Raw genomic sequence first — 18,792 nt, 5'->3', positions numbered from 1 at the left:
AAAAATGCCTAAGACATGATGCCCAATGCCCAGAAAATCCAAGAGAGGAGGTAAAAAAAGTTCCAAAGCCATCAGCTGCCCAGCCAGGGTGATGACTCCAGAAGAGTTGCCAGTATAGTAATTCCATTCCTGAGAGTTTCGCTCTGCTCAATCGACTAAAGCATTGTCTCTAGTACCAAGGCTTCTGGGTCTCCAACCAAAGGAAATCCTCTTGACAATTATGTCTACCAGCCATCCTCAACCTTGCATTCTCTTAAAATCAGGGTTTCTCTATATCCAGAAAACAACATGCTTTTATGGAATGTGTGGGCTAAAGTTTTCAACAGAACATTGGCAGAGATTTATGCTGAAATATAGTTCCCTCCTACAGTCTGTGTGTACCTTTCAAAACATGAAAGATCAAACATCCTTTTACCTGAAGAACCTAATCTCAGATAAGCCTGAGAGTCTGGGCTTTGGGAAATAAGGCAGCAGTTTTGAAAACATTAGTCATCTGGTTACCCTCAAGTCTGAGTCTCCTAATGCATGATGTGTTTTACCTATATCTGCCCTCTCTGGAGTTTTGGAGTTTGTGTCCTAGGAGGGGCTTACACTTAAAACCAGAGAAACCTGGGGTTTAAACCCGACTCCAACCACTTACTGGCTAGAAAACCTTGAGACACTTACCTCTCAATTTTATCATCTACAAAATAGGGATAATATATACTTGGTAAGATTGGTGGGAAAATTCAACTATTCATTTTGTTCTGAATGCAAAACTTTTTACCCGGTGGCTGGTTCATAATAAGCACCCAGTAAGTTGTGTTAAAATAATAATTAGAATTATTATTATTTTTTTATTTTATTTTATTTATTTGTCTTTTCTAGGGCTGCTCCCACGGCACATGGAGTTTCCCAGGCTAGGGGTCGAATTGGAGCTGTAGCCGCAGGCCTACTCCAGAGCCACAGCAACGTAGGATCCGAGCCGAGTCTGCAACCTACACCACAGCTCACAGCAATGCTGGATCCTTAACCCACTGAGCAAGGCCAGGGAGCAAACCCGCAACCTCATGGTTCCTAGTCGGATTCGTTAACCACTGCGCCACGACGGGAACGCCTTTTTTTTTTTTTTTTTTTTTTTTTTTCTTAATGATTGCATTTAATGCTTACTGAGAGGTCTTAACTCCTGGAAAAATCTTAATGCCTGAGCTGTCTACAGGATATCCAGGGGAGGCTCAGACTGGAGATAGAGATGTTTAGAACTGTTGGCCTACAGATGGTAACCAAAATCTTACAAGTGAGTAATATCACAGTAGCAGACTGTCGTCCTATATTTTTGGCCTTTGCAGGGAACAGCCCTCCAAATACAACTATTAAAATTTCAGTTCCTCAACTCTCACCATTTTTATTCAACATAGTTTTAGAAGTCCTGGCCACAACAATCAGAGAAGAAAAAGAAATAAAGAGAATCCAAATGGAAAAAGGAGAAGTAAAACTTTCATTGTCTTCAGATGACATGTTTGCATACTATACATAGAAAATCATAAAGATGCCACCAGAAAACTATCAGAGCTCATCAATGAATTCTGTAAAGTTGCAGGATACAAAATTAATACACAGAAATCTCTTGCATTCTTATACACTAGCAATGAAAGATCAGGAAGAGAAACTAAGGAAACAATCTTCGATTTCCTCCACCACTGTCTTACAGTTTTCAGAGTACACGTATTGGGCCTCTAGGTAGGTTTATCCATAGGTATTTTATTCTCTTTGATGCAATGGTAAATGACATTGTAGTTTCGAACTACAGGATAATTTTGAGCAACTACTCCAATTCCTGAGGAGGGGAACACCTTCTAAGTTCGTCTGTGCCCTATTTTAGACTTCGCATATAAGTGATATCATATGGTGTTTGTCTTTATCTGACTTACTTCACTTAATATGAGAACCTCTAGTTGGATTCTTTAACATTTTTTACTATAGTTGATGTATATGCTCTGTCAATTTCAGATGTACAGCAAAGTGTCCCAGTTATACACATATATACATTCTTTTTCTCACATTATCCTCCATCATGTTCTATCATAAGTGATTGGATGTAGTTTCCTGTGCTATACAGCAGGATCTCATTGCTTATCCACTCCAAATGCAATAGTTTGCATCTAGTTGGATTTTAGCAGATGAAATCTCAGCCTTCTTGCTCAAGAAGCTTCCTCTAGCTCCCCTAGTGGGAAGACAGGCAAAATTTATCACCTAGGAAAGATGCTCAGGACTTGTACAGATTCTAGGGTCTCTCTGGATTCCTCTGCTTTTTGACGTTTCACTGTTTTGACATTTTTATTACCCAAGAGAGGTGGTTAAGTGGGATAATCAAGATCCTGCTTTCAGGGACAAATGGCTCTATCTGGGCTTGGAACCAAGTCCTTGCTTCTGGTTTTGCTTTCATCAGGAAGCTCGAGCCCCACGTGCTGCTCACCTGTAAGGAGCACTGGGTGAGCTCCTCTTCCCTGACATGGGCACCAGCCACCTGCCCATTCCCCTCCTATTTACAGCCTCAAGGCTTAAAATATTTTTGTGAATTTGGGAGATCTTTGTAAGCTGCCTCACCTCATTTGTGGCTTGAGGGAAAGGAGGAGGATGATAGCGAACTCCACAGGGATGCCTATGTGGGCAAAGCTTTCAGCCTCTCTGTGTGTGACCTTCAGGATTGCTCTGAGGACCAGATGCTGCAGGGCAATGCCCACCCTCTGGAAACATAAGTGCTATGAAAGTAGAGACTGATAATAAGGGTGATGAGGGAAGATTTCCTCACTATAGCTCACATCTTATAAATTACAAGGGTCCTGCCTTTGGAGACGAGGTTCTCAGAGAGAAAACTGAGCTGTAGGGGTTCATCAAGCAGATAATAAAACCAGGCTTTCGCCACTGCTTCCCAAGGTGTGGGCTTTGCTCCTTGCAATGCTGGACTTTTCAGGTGAATTCATCCTGATACAGGTAGGGATCAAACTATTTTCCTGCCCATGAGAGCCGCTATGTATGAGGGACACATGTCCCAGCAATCGAGTAGTTGTGGCAGTAATGGGATAGATGGGGAAAGCTGCTCGGGGACAATGGGATAACTGGACTAAAGCTATTACTTCATCTCCTTTTCTGTTTATGAACACCCTGAGAACAATTTCCTAATCTCCTTATTTTTATTCCAGACTTCCCTTTCCTTCTATGCCTTCAGTTTTCATTCATTCAAAGGGGAAGTAAATTACTGTATGTAAATATGTAAATATATAGGTATACTTATGTAAATGTGTAGATTTTACTATATGTAAATATATGTATTCTGTATGTAAACATGTAAATATATTTGTATACTATATTTAAATATGTAAATATCTACCTACCTATATCTATAGTTTCGTATATATACATATCTCTATCCATCTATCTAATCTAGATATATATGGATACATATATATCCATCTAATCTAGATATGTATTGGATACATATATCTAATCTAGAGATATATGTATATGTATAAAATTATAGATATAGGTAGGTTGCTATTTCCCTAGAGATTATAAAACTGTCATTGACCTACACTGTGTCAGTTTATCCCCACAACAGCATTGTGAAGTGTCATTCTTAGGCCTGGTTTCACAGAAGCAGACATTGTCAGAAAAAGAAGTTAAAGTGCTTAGCCTAATTCTCAACCAGAGGAAGTGGCTGAGCTGATACACTTTCCCTTTCCACAGAGTTCAACAAAATGGGTAAACCCCAGGAGGGCCCAAGGCATGCTAGGGTTGTTTGTGGACACTGAGCCCCACTTGAACTGCCATTCTGACTTCTCTGCCCTCCCCAGGTTAGAGCCAGGGCTCGAGTTTGTTTTGTTTTGTTATATTCCAGATTGCCACAGCAGTTTCCATCTTCTTCTCCCTCTACTTCTGGTCAGACTTTGGTGGGCTCAGCGAGAAAGGGAAGACAAAGGGGAAGAGAAGGAAAAAGCCCAATTTCATAGTGTCATTCGCCAGGGCCTATAGCAAAATGTCACAAATTCCACTGTTACCAATCGCATTTCTTGGAGCCAACAAGCTGTCCAGTTAAGATACAAGTGAATCAAAAAGAGTTACTCACTGACTAAATGATGTGCTAGCTTATTTGATAGGTCCAGATCACCACGGGGCAGTGCCCGAGTCGTGGATAAAAATAACAGCCATTATTATATTAAGAGCTAACAATGTACATTAGCGCTTTCAATAGACCAAGCCCTCACTGAGCATGTGACATGCATTGTCTCCATTCATCCTGAAAAAAATACTCTGACAATGGAGCTGAGGCTGGGAGAGCGAAGCCACTTTTCCAAGCTCAGTAAGGACGTGGGGGGACAGGGACTCTCTCTACTACAGGTTGTCTGCCTGGGAACCCCCAGGGTAACAGAATATGGGAGCCATGCACTGGGCTTAGGAGAGGTACCTATGGGAGAGAGTCTCCTAGGAGCCAGAGGGGGCTGAAAACAAATGCTGCCGACAGAATGCTAAGAAGGAGAAAAACTAAGTGCCAGGGGACTATGCACAGCAGGATACTCTTTTTTATAAAATTCCAAAGCACAAAACCTAAACAATATCAATGATATTAATGATTATTATATTTAAAAACCAAGGGAATAAATTCCAGATAGTGGCTGGCTCTGGGGGTGGCAAGGCGGGGGACAGGATAAGGGGTGAACACATAGATAGATGCAAAGTACTGCCAATTTTTCCAGTTCTTGAATTGGATAATGGGTTCTCTAGGGGTTCATTATATTATTTTAAAGTGCGTTTAATAAAAGAAAACTTGTGATTAAGAAGCCAGATATAAAGAATTTGTTCTGGAGTTCCCACTGTGGCTCAGCAGGTTAAGGACCCAATAGTGTCTCTGTGAGGATGTGCGTTTAATTCCCAGGCTCACTCAGTGGATTAAGGAGCCGGCATTGCTACAAGCTGCAGCGTAGGTCGCAGATGTGGTTCAGATCCTGTGTTGCTATGGCTGTAGCATAGGCTGCTGGGCTGCAGCTGCAGTTCCAATTCGACCCGTGCCCAGGGAATTTCCACAGGTGAGACCGTAAAAAGAAAGAAAAAGAAGGGAAAGAAAGAGAGAGAGAGAAAGAAGGAAGGAATGTAGGAAGGAAGGAAGAAAGGGTTTGTCTTGAAACATTACTATGAAAAAAAAATCTAATTTTATATATCCAAGGACCAGATATTTTTTTCTAAAGGATAAGGAGAATAATAAATATCCAAGTACTCATTTCCAAATTTGAGAAATAAAATGCTACAAATACAGTTGAAGCCGCCTGTGTACCCATTTCCCTTCCTAGATCCCAGAGGACACTGCTGTGCTGATTGTTTTCTATTCCCTTACTTTTTAAAAACTTCTCGCATCATGAACAGCAGGGAGAGTTTCTTGCATGATTTAAAACTTTGGAAAAGCAGAAAAGAGGAAGACAAATATCACATGAAATCACTGATATCTGGAATCTAATATACGTACAAATGAACCTTTCCACAGAAAAGAAACTCATGGACTTGGAGAACACACTTGTGGTTGCCAAGGGGGAGGGAGTGGGATGGATTGGGAGCTTGGGGTTAATAGATGCAGACTATTGCCTTTGGAAGGGATAAGCAATGAGATCCTGCTGTGTAGCACTGGGAACTATGGCTAGTCACTCATGATGCAGCATGATAATGGGAGAAAAAAGAATGCATACACGTATGTGTAACTGGGTCACCATGCTGTACAGTAGAAAAAATAAATAAATAAAAGGTTAAAAAAAAAGCACTAAAGTGTCATTAAAAAAAAAAAAAAAACTTCAGAAAGGCAATGGTTATTATGCTCTGCCTCATAGGCTACCTCAGTCTTTATTTACTCAGCACTGTGTTTGGGCATCAGATCTCGTTCCCTCATTTTCTCACTTGCACAGTATTTATTTTATTATTGGAACTTTATTTTACTATAGGAACACTTTGCTATATGAATTTATCCACTTTCTTGGTGAAGAAAGCTATGTTGTTTATGATATTTTGCTGTTACAAACAACGCTACTATCATACTTATCTCCTCCTGCACAGGCTTTGGGGTACAATGGTGTGGGGAGGGCACACACACTTAAGCCTCTCCAGGCAACACCTCGTGGTTTCCTAAAACGTTTATGCCAATCGGCGTTGCTCCACATTCTCACCACCACTTGATAGCTTCCAACATTTTTCCTTTGGGCCATTTTGGTGGGTGTGAAGTGCTAGCTAATTGTGGTTTGGCAGTTCTCTCACAACCAAGGAGGTTCAACATCTTTCCTTGCATTCCCAGGATAGGAGTCATGCAGCCACTTTGTAAAAGGAATTTTTTCGCCTTTTGCCAATATATTTTTCTGTTGGAATGTTGGTCTTTTTCTTATAGATGTACAGTCATTATACATCTGATAATTAGCTGTATAATGATAATTAGATGTATAAGATCCAATTATATCTTTTGGATGCTCTTTGGTTGCTTTTATGTATTGCAAATATCTTTTCACTCTCTTTTGTACCTTTAGTTAATACTGACTTGTGTTTAAGATCGCCAAATGTGTTAATCTTTTCATTTGCAATTTGTACTTTTGATGTCTTGTTGAAGGAATTCTTGCTGACTTTGTAGTAATACATATGTGATCTTGATTGCAACTTCTGTCGGTATCAGGTTTCCTGGTTTCCAGCCAGGTTTCTTGGCTATTTTACTGGGGCCGCTGTTTTCTTGATCTCTCTCTGTGCTAAAACCTCAACACCTTAAGCACTGCAACTTGATAATGACGACCACAAGAGCAAGTTCCCTTCACCTGGTTGTTGCTACTGCTGTTGTTATTGCCTTTTTTTTTTTTTTTTTTTTGGTCTTTTTTTGTCTTTTTAGGGCTGCTCCTGCATCATATGGAGATTCCCAGGCTAGAGGTCTAATCACATCTGCAGCCGCTGGCCTACGCCACAGCCACAGCCACAGCAACGCCCGATCCGAGCCATGTCTGCAACCTACACCACAGCTCACACCAACGCTGGATCCTTAACCCACTGGGCGAGGCCAGGGATCGAACCGGCAACCTCATGGTTCCCAGTCGGATTGGTTTCCGCTGTGCCACGACAGGAACTCCATTATTGTCTTTTTTTTCTCCTCTCCTCCCCTTTCTCCAGTTCCTCCCTCTCCTCTCCTTTCTTCTTGTGGGATATACCTTAGCTATTCTTGGACTATTTATTGTCCTATATACATTTTAGAATCTCCTTGTTAACTTCCATGGAAAACCTGTTCAGATTTTAATTTAAATTCTATCAATTCTTGAATCTAGAAATTATGCTGTAAAGAATTCACATCTTTGTAACACAAAAACTTTCCATAATTGAACATGGTGTGTCTCTCCCATTTATTTAGAACTTTTTAAATGTCTTTCCATTAAGTTTTATCATCTTTCAACTAAAAATCTTGCACATTTTTGTCATATTTATTTCTAGGTTGTTTTTTTTTTTTTGGTAAATGGAATTTTTTTAACAAAATTCCCTTTTATAAATCTTTATTGCCGGTATATAACAATGCTGCATTATTCCTTGATTCTTTTTTTTTTAAGATAGATTTCCCAGCTCTTCATGATTGAGTGCTAGAGTTAGATGTGTCGGCATGCAGTCAATAAATTAGATATTCAGGGCTAGCATTTAGCGGTACACAACATCATGGCCATACTAGTTACTAAGATATTGAAGTGTTTCCACAAAGGAACCCTCTGACTTCCTCCCAGCACCCTGGCCATGCTGGCTTCTCCCCCTGGACAGACCCAGGCCTCTCCAACTTCTAGGCACTACTAGTGAGGTTTAACGCCTTTTCTTATATTTATAGGACATGCTCACAGCCTCTTTCCAAAAAGAAGTTTTTGTGTCTTTTGCACATTTTTTTCTGTTGGAATTTGTCCTTATTAATGTACAGGCATTAATTAAATATTTTGAATGCTCTTTTGTGGGTTTTATTATCCTTTCATTCTCTTTTGTATCTCTACCCAGAAAAGGACCTTAGGTCCTGCTTCACTAGGAAGGCAGACATCTGTTCTGACTGCTCCATTCCCAAGGCACACACAAGAGTTGTTAAATATGAAGAAAGTTGTCTTATGCTCATATGCCAGTGCCAACATAAACACTGAGGTGCAGAGGTCCAGAGAGGTTAAGAAGTGATCAACTCTGAGGTTCAAGGAGATTCTAGCCAGCACCCACCTCTGACAATCTCCACCTGAATCTTTGCAGCTCACCATGCTCCTCCACTTGGGGTTCCCTCTGGCACCTTGACCACATATTTTAGACTTCAGAGCTAAGTCTGCTCCCTTCCTGATTTCCCTAACTGGTGGACCAGTGCCTCCAACCATCTTGTTCCCTATGTAGGAAATTCAGAATTATCCTAGACCCTGTCTTACCCTTATTATTGCTTACCAAGATCTGTCAATTCTATGCCACACACCCGCCAAAAAACTCTCTCAACCAGGACCTTTTCCCCATTCTGATTACCCCAACTCTTAAATTTTTTTAATAGTTTCCTAATAGTTTTCTCTTGGCCTCCAGCCTCCTTTGCTTCTCCAGCCCCTCCCCCAATCGCTATGGCATTAGCAGTCAGCCTACTTGGTTACTTCATCTGCGGAAAAGGAGTATATGGGAGCCATCCACCTTGGCAGGGAGGGGTATTTTATCACTGACACTGTTTAGAAGGGTGCGAATATAAAGCAGATTGACTTTGAGTTAGTTTTTGTTACTGTGTTTACATTCCCTACAGACAATGCACCCATTTTGCCTACACCTGGCCAGCTGTGCTGACCCCCATTCTGCTCAGCATGACACTGGAGACAGGATCTGCTTTGCAGAGCTGTTGTGAAGGTTAAATGAAGCAATACTCACTGGGAACTTAGCCCAGGCTCCTGCACATGGTGAGTGCTTGGTCCACGTTAACAGTTTTTAGTTATAACACTAGCATTGGCTCCTTATCCCCAGTAGGACTCCTGTTTTGGCAAAGCCTTGGCGCGTCTGGTCTCAGTCACTCCCTTCTACCCTCCTGAACCCCATTCTCTAGGTAGGGAACGGTTTACTCTGCCTTCACAGCACCAAGTCTTTCCATGTTCCCATGCCTTTGCGGGTGCCTTTTCATGGGCCTGGAATGTCCTCCTTCTTCGCTGCAGATTCATCATTTAAGGTCCAGCTCACAGTCATGCTTTTTGTGATGCCTTCCTCAAGTTAGCCAGACAAAAGGATGCCTCCTCCACTGTGCATCCATGGCCCTTAGCTCGCATCTCCTCTTTAAAGCCTGCCTTGGCTGGAGCCCCTGGAAAGGAGACACTGTCCGTGCTCATCTTTGTGATCTAGTCTGTAACCACAGTCACCAAAATTGCGTCTGTGCCATAATATAGGCTCAGTCCTTGTGGAGGTCTTGATTGGTTTGTTTGGTTTTATCGGAAGGAATGACCAAATGAATGAATGAAGGGGGATGGCTTTGAATTCACCCTAGATGGAGCAAAAAGTTCGGGCAGTGACAGAGTTGGTCATTGGAGGTAAGCTCACCTGGGACTCTTCTTTCCATGCCCCAAGAAAAATATTCTCAGGTAATAGAGTCCCTGTCATCCTCAAGAAGTGAACTCAGTAACTAAACGAAAGGCTGTATTTAAGAGCAGGGAGAGTGTGAAGCGGGTTAACTGTCTTCATAGCTGTCCCTGAGAGGGCGCTGTTCCCAAATCAAAGCTCCAGAGGCCGGGACTGAAATACCAGAGCGTTCCCACCGGACTCAGCATCCCTGCCTTCCCAGGCAGCTGGCGGTCGCGGGTCTCCAGGGCGGCGACTGCCCACAAACATGGCGGCGCCCTGCTCAGCTTCTCCCCGCCGGGGCCGCCAGGCCAGGCGAGTTTTGCCAGGACTCGGGGACTTCCTCCGCGAGCCGGCTTCCTGCACGACTGGCATTTAAACCGGCGCCTGGGGCTGCAGGTTGCGGCTGCGGATGCTGAGTTGTCTGCGGGCTGGGCAGCGCCGTCGCCTCCCCTGAGCCTCCGGCGCAGGCGGCAGCGGAGCCCAAGCATCCCTTAACTGCCCCCGAGCCAAAGCTGGAGAGAGCTGGGGGAGATCGGGGACCCTGGCATCTGGCATTTTAATTACAGGTTTGACTTTTTTCCCCCCAAGATCGCAGCCCTCCTGCTCAGCCCAGATATTTTTCCTCCCTCCGGCCTTGGTTGCTGGATGAAGCCGGGGCTGGGCTTGGTCCCGGGAGCAGGAGAAGAAAGCGTTCCCGGCCCCTCGCGGTCGCCCCAGGGACCCCCGAGCCCCGCGCCCCGGCCATGGTGCGCCTGAGCCCCGCGCTCCGGTGAGGCGGCGGCGCGGCTCGGATCCTGGCGGTCCCGCCCTGAGGGACACCTTCCGCAAGGAGCCGAGGGTGCGCGACGCGGGGCTCCGCGCCCTCCTGCTGGGACTGGGCACCGGGTGGTGAGCAGCGGCCGCGATGTTCAGCTGGCTGGGTTCCGACGACCGCCGGAAGAAGGAACCCGAGGTCTTCCAGACCGTGAGCGAGGGGCTCAAGAAACTCTACAGGACCAAGCTGCTGCCCCTGGAAGAGCACTACCGCTTCCATGAGTTTCACTCCCCTGCCCTGGAGGATGCCGACTTTGACAACAAGCCCATGGTCCTGCTGGTGGGCCAGTACTCCACCGGGAAGACCACCTTCATCAGGTGAGCCAGCCAGTGTCCCCGCAGCCCACCCCGCCGCCCAGCGTTTGGGCCCTCCATTCACTCCGGGTGTTCCCTCCTGCCTGGGGACAAACGCGCAGTCATCATTTGAAGGCTCTGGAGAAATCCTTGTGCAGGGCTGTCCAGAGCTTAGCCCCAAATTTCACTGTGGGTTTCCAACCCGGTCCAACCTACTGCCTCTCCCTTGCATCAGCCCTTGGCTTAAGTGGTCAGTTTGCAGTGCTAAACTTCATCCTTATTCTTCCCACTTTAGGGATGGTGAAACTGAGACCCAGGAGGCGCAGGTGACAAAGCCCTGGTCCAAGAGTACCTCTCGCTAGTGGAGGTGTCTCACACCTTCACGTTGTAGGGACATGCCCTGGCCAGTCACGGCCACTTCCCCTGCCCCATTCATATGGGGGCTTTACAGTTGCAGCTGAGAAGTTGGGCTGAGGAGCCTGTTGCCCTCTGCCTGGTTAGTGCCACTTGTCCTTCTTTTTCTCAATTTCCTTCTCTGAGCAGAGCTCAGAGTCTTGGAGACTGGAGAGAAGCAGTGTCCAGAAGCAGAATTCTTTTTTCTTTTCCCTTGTTTGAGCTTAATGGCTCAGTAATCATGAGTTTAGGGGTGGAAGGGATATTGGCTCTTGTCTCATCCAGCCCCTTGATGGGGCAGGAGAGGTAACCGAGGCATAGAGAGGTTACCTGAGCTGTGCAAAGCCCTACAACAGGGTAGGAGGCCGACCTGGGATGCAGGTCCTAGACGCATGGGAGGAGATGGTTGGCTGAATGCCTGTAACTTTGAGAGTGAGTCATCCATTCCCTTGAATTATAGAGTCCTTGGGCTCGAGGGATCCTCAGGAAGTCAGCGAGTCCATCTGTATTCAGGGAGGTGCCCAGATTGTCCACCAGAGCAATGAGGATTTTTCATATCTTTAGAGGACAGGCTTCTCTCCAGCCCTCAGTCCACACAAACCTCAAGGCCAAGCCATCCTCCTTGGCCTATTCATGGCCTCTGCAAGCTGCTGAGGGTGCTCGTGGCCCTCCACGTTAGAGTCAGGCTCATACAGAGTGGTGATGGGTTCGGTGCCTGCCCCCCCGCCCCACCCCCACCCCGAGTTAATGGTGCTCATCTCCTGCAAAGGTTTCAAAGCGGGGTGTTCTCATTTCCATTCATTGAGCACCTGCAACATGCAAAGCACTGTGCTTTATTTGGTGAGGAGAGCAGAAAAGTTCACAGTCTGGTTCCCAATTTTCTAGATTCAAATTTCCCCCAGCTCTAAGCTCTTAACAACAAGCCTTCTGGGAGCAGGGCATACACCAGGCTAATGTGGCATGTCTGAACAGAACACCACGGGAATCTTTCTTGTGGGGTGGACAGCCTTGAACTCAGCAGCTTTGAGAGGCAGAGTGATTTCTGAAGAAGTTGGGTACCCAGGGTGGATGTTGGCTTTTGGATATCTTAGACTGTTAGGGCTCCAAGGGCTTTTAGGGATGAATCTAATCCATGGCCTCTAAACTCTTTAAAAGAGAATCTGATGAAATCTGTGGACCTATCTTTAGAAAAATACACCTACATCCCAAATTCACTCTAATCTTGGGGGTTCAAGAACCCCTGATCTAATCCATCTTCCTTAGTTTGCTAAATGCCCATTGCTGCTCAAGGCACTTCAGAGCTAGTTGGGTTCTGCACAAGGTTTCCTTTGTCATCTGCATCCTCCTCCTGGCCCGGTTTATGCCCCATGGGAAACACAGGCCATTTACAGATGGCTCCTGCCCTCGCCAGGCCTTCCCCAGCCCTATGAACATGGCTTCCTTATAACTCTTAGTGTATTATGGAGAGCTTCTCCTTCCTGTACCTGCAGCACTTCCAACCATGCCTTAGTTCTCTGGGGCTGCACCCAGGGTCTCAGCTACAGCAGGCTACCAGGAGACCTTTGCAGAAAGGGAGGGAAGCTGGGGAAAGGCGAGTGTTCCTGGGGCAGGATCCCAGAGCAGCAGACATAGTTAAGTGCCTCTTGGCTGAGACACTCCTGGCTTCGCCTGAGTCATGCTGGCGGTTAACTGGGTCTAAGAGAAAGGCAGGGCTGAGTTGCTATATAGATTATTTCTTATCTGCAGGAGACAGGAAGGCCGGGAGAGGCAGGTCCCTCCTCTCGCTTATTCTCCAAGTATAAGAGTCCTCCCGCCCTGCCCATGTCAGTAACTGAATTTAGCTCGTGCATCAGAAGCTCAGAAGCTGCCTCCTTGGGAGGCAGAGGCCACCAGCAGGGCAGGAGAGGGTGAGCACAGGGAAGTCCTCCAAAACCCAATTACATATTTTCCTTTCTTCTCATTAAATCCACTGAAAAGCTGTGTTTTCTTTCTTCTCTATTTCTCTCTCTCTCTTTTTTTTTTTTGGAAAATGCCAAGAAGAATAAATTTAAGGAAGAAAAACAGAATCCCACATCCCACAACTCAGGGGAAGCCATTTTAAATATTATAGGTAATATTTAAATATTGATATCTTTCCAGTATTTTTAGCTGTTTTATAAGATAGTTGAGATCATGCCATGAGGGGATGTTGTATGCTGATTTATTTCACCTACAGCAGGAGCATTTCCTGTGTAAATTAAAAAAGATCTTTGTAAGCATTGTTTTTAAGTGCCGCATGAGACTTCGGTGCATGCATATGCAATTATTCCTCTAACCAGTCGACTTCTTTTGAACGTTTGAAGTTGTTTCTAATTTTATTTTTCACTATTGTAGAATCACTCTGAATATCTCTGTGCATAATATTTTCCCACATATTAGACTGTTTTCTCAGAGAGTCCCAGACGTAAAAACACTAGGCCAAGTGTTGTACTTTTTTTCACATTTTTTTTTTTAGTTTTGGCAGTTCCCGTTGTGGCTCAGTGGTTAACGAATCCGACTAGCATCCATAAGAACGCAGGTTCGATCCCTGGCCTTGTTCAGTGGGTTAAGGATTCCCCCGTTGCCAGGAACTGGGGTGTAGGTCGCAGACACAGCTCTGAACTGGTGTTGTTGTGGCGTAGGCCAGCAGCCGCAGCAACGATTTGACCCCTAGCCTGGGAACCCCCATATGCCAAAGGTGCAGCCCTAAAAAGAAAAAAAAAAGAAAATACCAAAAAAAACCCCAAACAAAACATTTTTTTAGTCTTGGTATTAAGGGGCATATTTTTTCTTTTTCTTTTTTTCGTCCACAGCATATAGAGGTTCCCAGGCTAGGGGTCTAATTGGAGGTATAGCCGCTGGCCTACACCACAGCCACAGCCACACACAGTATCTGAGCCACACCCGCAACTTACACCACAGCTCATGGCAATGCCAGATCCTTAACCCACTGAGCGAGGCCAGGGATCAAACCTGCGTCCTCATGGATGCTAGTCAGATTCGTTAACCGCTGAGCCACAGCAGGAATTCCTAAGGGTCATATTCCTTAGTTGCTTTCCAAGAGGCTGCACACTCTCCCATCCCTGCTTGTACCTTGAGCACAGTGATTCAGGTCTGTGTTCCCAGCCTGCACCTGCGAGGGCCCTTCCCTCGGACACAGACCTGCCTCTTCCTTCCCTGGCGCTTGGCCTTTTGCCTCCCGAGTGTCATCCTCTTTGAGTTGCATGTACTTGCCTCAAGGCCTATTTCTTGTCTCAGGAAGAACAAGCAGAAAAGGACATTCTTCTAATAACTAATTAATGGGCTATGATCTCCGCCTGAAATAACTTCCCTGGCCTAAGGCCTGGCAACCGGGGGAAATAAAATAAACAATAAATTGGTCCGGTGGCTGCTTCCTTCAACACAGCCTGTCTCTTCGGAGACCGTAGCTCTGTGACCTGCTGGCCTGGCAGCCTTTCTGCCTGCTTCTGCTGTTTTTCCCTCTTTACTCTTCCTCCCGTGGGCATGCAACCCCAAGGCCCTCCTCCCTGCACCCTTTGGCCCCCTGGTCACAGAGGTGAATGGCTGGCTGCCCCAGGGGCTGGAAGGCCCAGTGTTTCGGGGGCTGCAAGGGAGGCCTGGCTGGACTGTGGCGGTGCTGAAGTGGGGGACAGGGGTGTTGGGTGTGGGGCCCGGGGCTGCCAGACCCAAACTGCCTGGGTCTCCACAGGGAGATCTGAGCTGGTCTGGAGGGTTGCCTGGCCTTTCAATGGTATGACTTGGACTCTAAAGTATGAATGAGCACATGGGTGGGGTGGGGTCCGGGGGCCCCTCGGCTGGCCCTTTCCACCTCGCCCACTTTTTCAAGGGGCTCATTGCATCCTCCCCCAGAGGTGACTCAGCATTTGCCTGTGGTTGTTCCCTCTCTTATCACCTCCCCGGCAACCCTGCTGCCCAGGCCTCATGGCAGCATCACCACCCAGGAAGCTGATTCTCCAGAAAGCTGATGGGCTAGAGAAGGGGCCACCCTTCCATCACAGGTAGACCTACTCCCCTGCTGGGCCCATCCTGCCAGCCACAGCCCTCGCATCTGTTTACTTCTGTGCCCTCTCGGAGGCTCCTGGCCATCTTTTCCTGCCAGGGCTCTGATGTGCTGGTCCTTAAGTGGGGCTGGGTAGAAACCCACCTGCTTCTGTAAGAAGGCCTGGGCATCATTTGAGGGACCAGAGGGCCCTAGGCCAGAAGCACTGGGTCCCCTGCCTGAGGTCTGGCTTGAGATCTGCTTGAGCATCAGGTATGAGGTCATCAGGAGACGCATGCCTGGGAGACGGAGCTCTGGAGAAGGATGCATCCCACTCCCACTGACGGGGGAACAAGGCCACAAAAGAACACGAGCCCAAGAGACCTCGTTAGGAAGGGCTAACCTTTCTGGACCTCCGTGTCCTCACCCCTAACATGCAAATAGTGACAACCACCTGACAGGGTCACTCTCAGGGTTAGGAGGGGGAAGAACCAGGGTGGGTCCTGGTATGTCCTGGGTCCTGTGCTTGGGTTTTATGGTCCCCTCTTTTAGAGGCCGGGCCTCAGGAGGGGAAAAGGGTGCTGGGAGAGAGGATGTGGCCTGTCCCTCCCAGGCGGAGGGGAAGTGGGACTCTGAGGCGAGGGTGGCACTGGGTACTGGACGGGGGTGGTCAGGCAAGGCAAGGCTTGAGGTCTGGCCACTGGTCTCCTTTGTGCTGGGGTCACTTGGTCTCATGGAAGAGGCTGCCGTGCGCCAGGGACAGTGGTGGCTGCTCCATGGAGCACAGAACCAACTTGGCCCTCACCTCAGCCCTCGAGTCCCCATCGCCTCCCTCGCTTTGTGTCAGTGGATGACTTACAGCCTCCCTAAAACCCCATGTGGTGGACAGGACACGTCTTATTGTCTTGACCCCATTTTAAAGCAGAAGTACTCAAGGCTTAGAAAGACCAAAGATACTGATACCTAACACAAAAACGTCTAACACAAGGCAGAGAGTGATCCGTGCCTTCAGCGTCTACCTGAAGAGATGCAGATTACAAGCTTTGCAGGTGCAGGCGGCCCTGGCACTGGATGTGGAGTCCAGGTAGAAATGCCACTTACAGGCTGCGGGGAGGTGCTCTTTTTCTCTAATTATTGTTTCTGCCCATACGGGCAAATGTCTGGTGTAGCCTTTGCTTTTCCCAAACTCATGTATATCATCTTTAAACCTTCACTCCAGCCCTCTGAGCTAGGCAGAAACTCTGTATCAGCCCCTTTCCACACAGGGGAACCTGAGGCAGTGGGCACATGGAGGACTTGTCCAAGGTCACGTCTGTGATGAAGCAGCCACCCACCAAAGCGCATTCCTTAACTGAGCCAGAGGGTCCAGCCGGCCGAACCGTCCTCCCCCTCCCTCCCGGCGGCACATGTGTGGACCCAGCCCCTCTGTTCCCTGGGCGCTTGTCCCAGCAGCGTGGAGGTCTGGCCCCACCGTTGCAGGAACGGAGGCAGACTGGCTTAAGATTCTTGGCTCCACGCCTTACCCGGGGTGTTTAGGTCACCAATACAGCAAGCCACATGCTTAGATTGCCAGCCAAGCAGGGCACCAAAAAATGAGGGAAATGTTAAGAGATAATTGGCTTAAGAAAAGCATGAAGAAAAGTAGTCCTCATGGGAAAAATCAGAATTGCATTGGGCTCCCGTATACCCATTTTATGGGTTAGTATTTATTTTGCAATGGATGGCACCGCGGTGGTGGTGAGGGGCACCCAGCACCCAAACCTTTTCGGCTCTTTGGGACTCTAACTATGTGTATCCGGCTCTGAACTCAGGCAACCTCCATCTCCATGCGCTCACCTGCAAAACTGCGATAATTCAGCCGTTGCCCAGCACTCTTGGGGTTAAGCGCAGTCATTCCAGGAATGGTCTCAACAGCACCCACCTCACAGCTGGTGCTTAGCCTGCCCCGTCTCTCCTTATTCTTGTGCTTCCCCGTCTCAGCTGCTCCCACCCAGCCTCGAATTAACTTTTTTTTTTTTTTTTTTTTTTTGCACTGCTGTGGGAATGTCTTTGCCTGGCAACAGAGGCGATCTGTATCACTCCCCATAGAGGAGCAGCCATGAGATCCTCAATCGGTTTCCTTTCTGGACACAGTGGTGGCTTTGTTCGGGGGGCACTCGGGGAACCCAAACGTCCCTGAGAATTTACCCAGCCCCGGGTTCTCTGCATGGCCTGACTGCGTCCCTTGAACGGCTGTTGGCTCCACTGGACTCTGTGTTTCTCCAGACCCATGTGTGGTCAGCAAATCTAGGGTCATGTGGCTTTAGCCGAGAGCGCAGGATGGCAGGCCCAGCCTCCAGCCCCTTTCTGGCCTTGGCTCCAGAAAATCCCAAGAAGCGGCCCCGCTCTGCTGGGAAGCCTCAGCCTTTGTTCGCCTGCTGGCCTGGCACCCCGGGTCTCGCAGGGATGGGATCTGAGATGCCTGTATCAGGGAGGTACCTCCTCGCTGCTGTTTGACCCTGTTCAGACTGAGCATGTTCCAGCTGCCTCCGACTGTTTCGCTCCACTCCTGTCCAGGTCAGCTGTCCCTGAAGCCTTTCATGATATCTGCTGTCCTCCTCCTGCCTTAGAATTCATGCGTCACAGTCCCCCTGGGGCTCAGCCTAGGACATCTCACCCCAGCACCCACTAGACGGGTGCTCCCTGCCCAAGGACAAAAACGGATGGGGTTTCCAGATCGCGGTGTTGATTCTCAGCAAACTGTGTCAAGTCCCAAGAATGTCCTTTTAGAGCCACTGGGCCTGGGGCCTGCTCTAGTCACAAGGGATCAGCTAGCCACAGCTTCCGTGGCCACGTTGCACTCCCTGAGGCCCCGATGTGAACCCCAAGGGCGGATGTTTATGGAGATGAGTCGTTCCTGGTTTGTGGGTCCTAAAGCCTAACCTTCCCCCCAAGGTCTGGCCCCAGCCAGCCTCCTGCCAAACCATATTCCCCTGTGGCCTTCCTGTGTTGCTCCTTCCGGTCCCCAGGGGTGCTCAGCTCTGTTGCATTTCCTGGTCAGGCAGGAAGGGCGACAGCGAAGGCAGTGGTTAGGGGCGTGAATGCTCACATCCAAGAGTCAGGTTCACATCCTAGCTCTGCTCTTTCCTGATTGCATAACTTGTAGCAAATTGGTTAGCCTTTGTCTTGCCTTTAAAATGGAATGGCAATCTAGGTGTCAGGTGCTGGTTTAAGTACTTCAGGTCTGTAACTCTTTAACCTCAGAACACCAGGTGAGGTGGGTTTTCCTATGAGGCCCTTTCAACATCAGAGGAAATGTGAGATGACACGAGATAATCCATGGAGAGTCCAGAATGGTGCCTGACACGCCCCAGGTGCTTCATAAATTGGAATAATGACCTCCTATGTTATAGAAGAGATCGGAGGTTTGCAGAGGCCTCGAACCTTCTGAAGGGCATACCCCTCAAGGTTAGAAAAATCAAGTCTGCTGGCCCCAGGCCCTGAGGTTCCCTGCCTCTCCCCCGAGGCCCTGAAGGAGAAGGCACTTTTGAAAAAGCAGAGAAAGCTGGCCAAGTGTGTGGCCATGCTCATTTATTCCCATTACAACCCAGCTTCCAAAGTTTTCCTCTGATGGGAGGAAATCCTGTCTTCACACCCAGATGGTTGGGCTGGGACCCTGAGGGAGATGAGGGGCTTCCCAAGGCAACTTAAAACCTCCAGTG

At 47.6% G+C, this 18,792-nt stretch overlaps 1 protein-coding gene across 1 annotated transcript in view; it reads left to right on the top strand.

The window, feature by feature from the left end:
- Positions 9,717-18,792, top strand: part of EHD3 (EH domain containing 3) — a 31,531-nt gene continuing 22,455 nt past the window's right edge. Inside the window, exon 1 of the mRNA XM_021087658.1 lies at positions 9,717-10,704. Coding sequence (XP_020943317.1) covers positions 10,478-10,704 — 227 coding nt within the window. The 5' untranslated portion in view covers positions 9,717-10,477. The remainder of the gene's footprint in view (positions 10,705-18,792) is intronic.

The sequence above is a fragment of the Sus scrofa genome, chromosome 3, assembly GCF_000003025.6.
Source record: "Sus scrofa isolate TJ Tabasco breed Duroc chromosome 3, Sscrofa11.1, whole genome shotgun sequence".
NCBI lineage: Eukaryota > Metazoa > Chordata > Mammalia > Artiodactyla > Suidae > Sus > Sus scrofa.
Note: the sequence above shows the minus strand (reverse complement) of the source record. Positions and strands in the feature narration are given on the sequence as shown.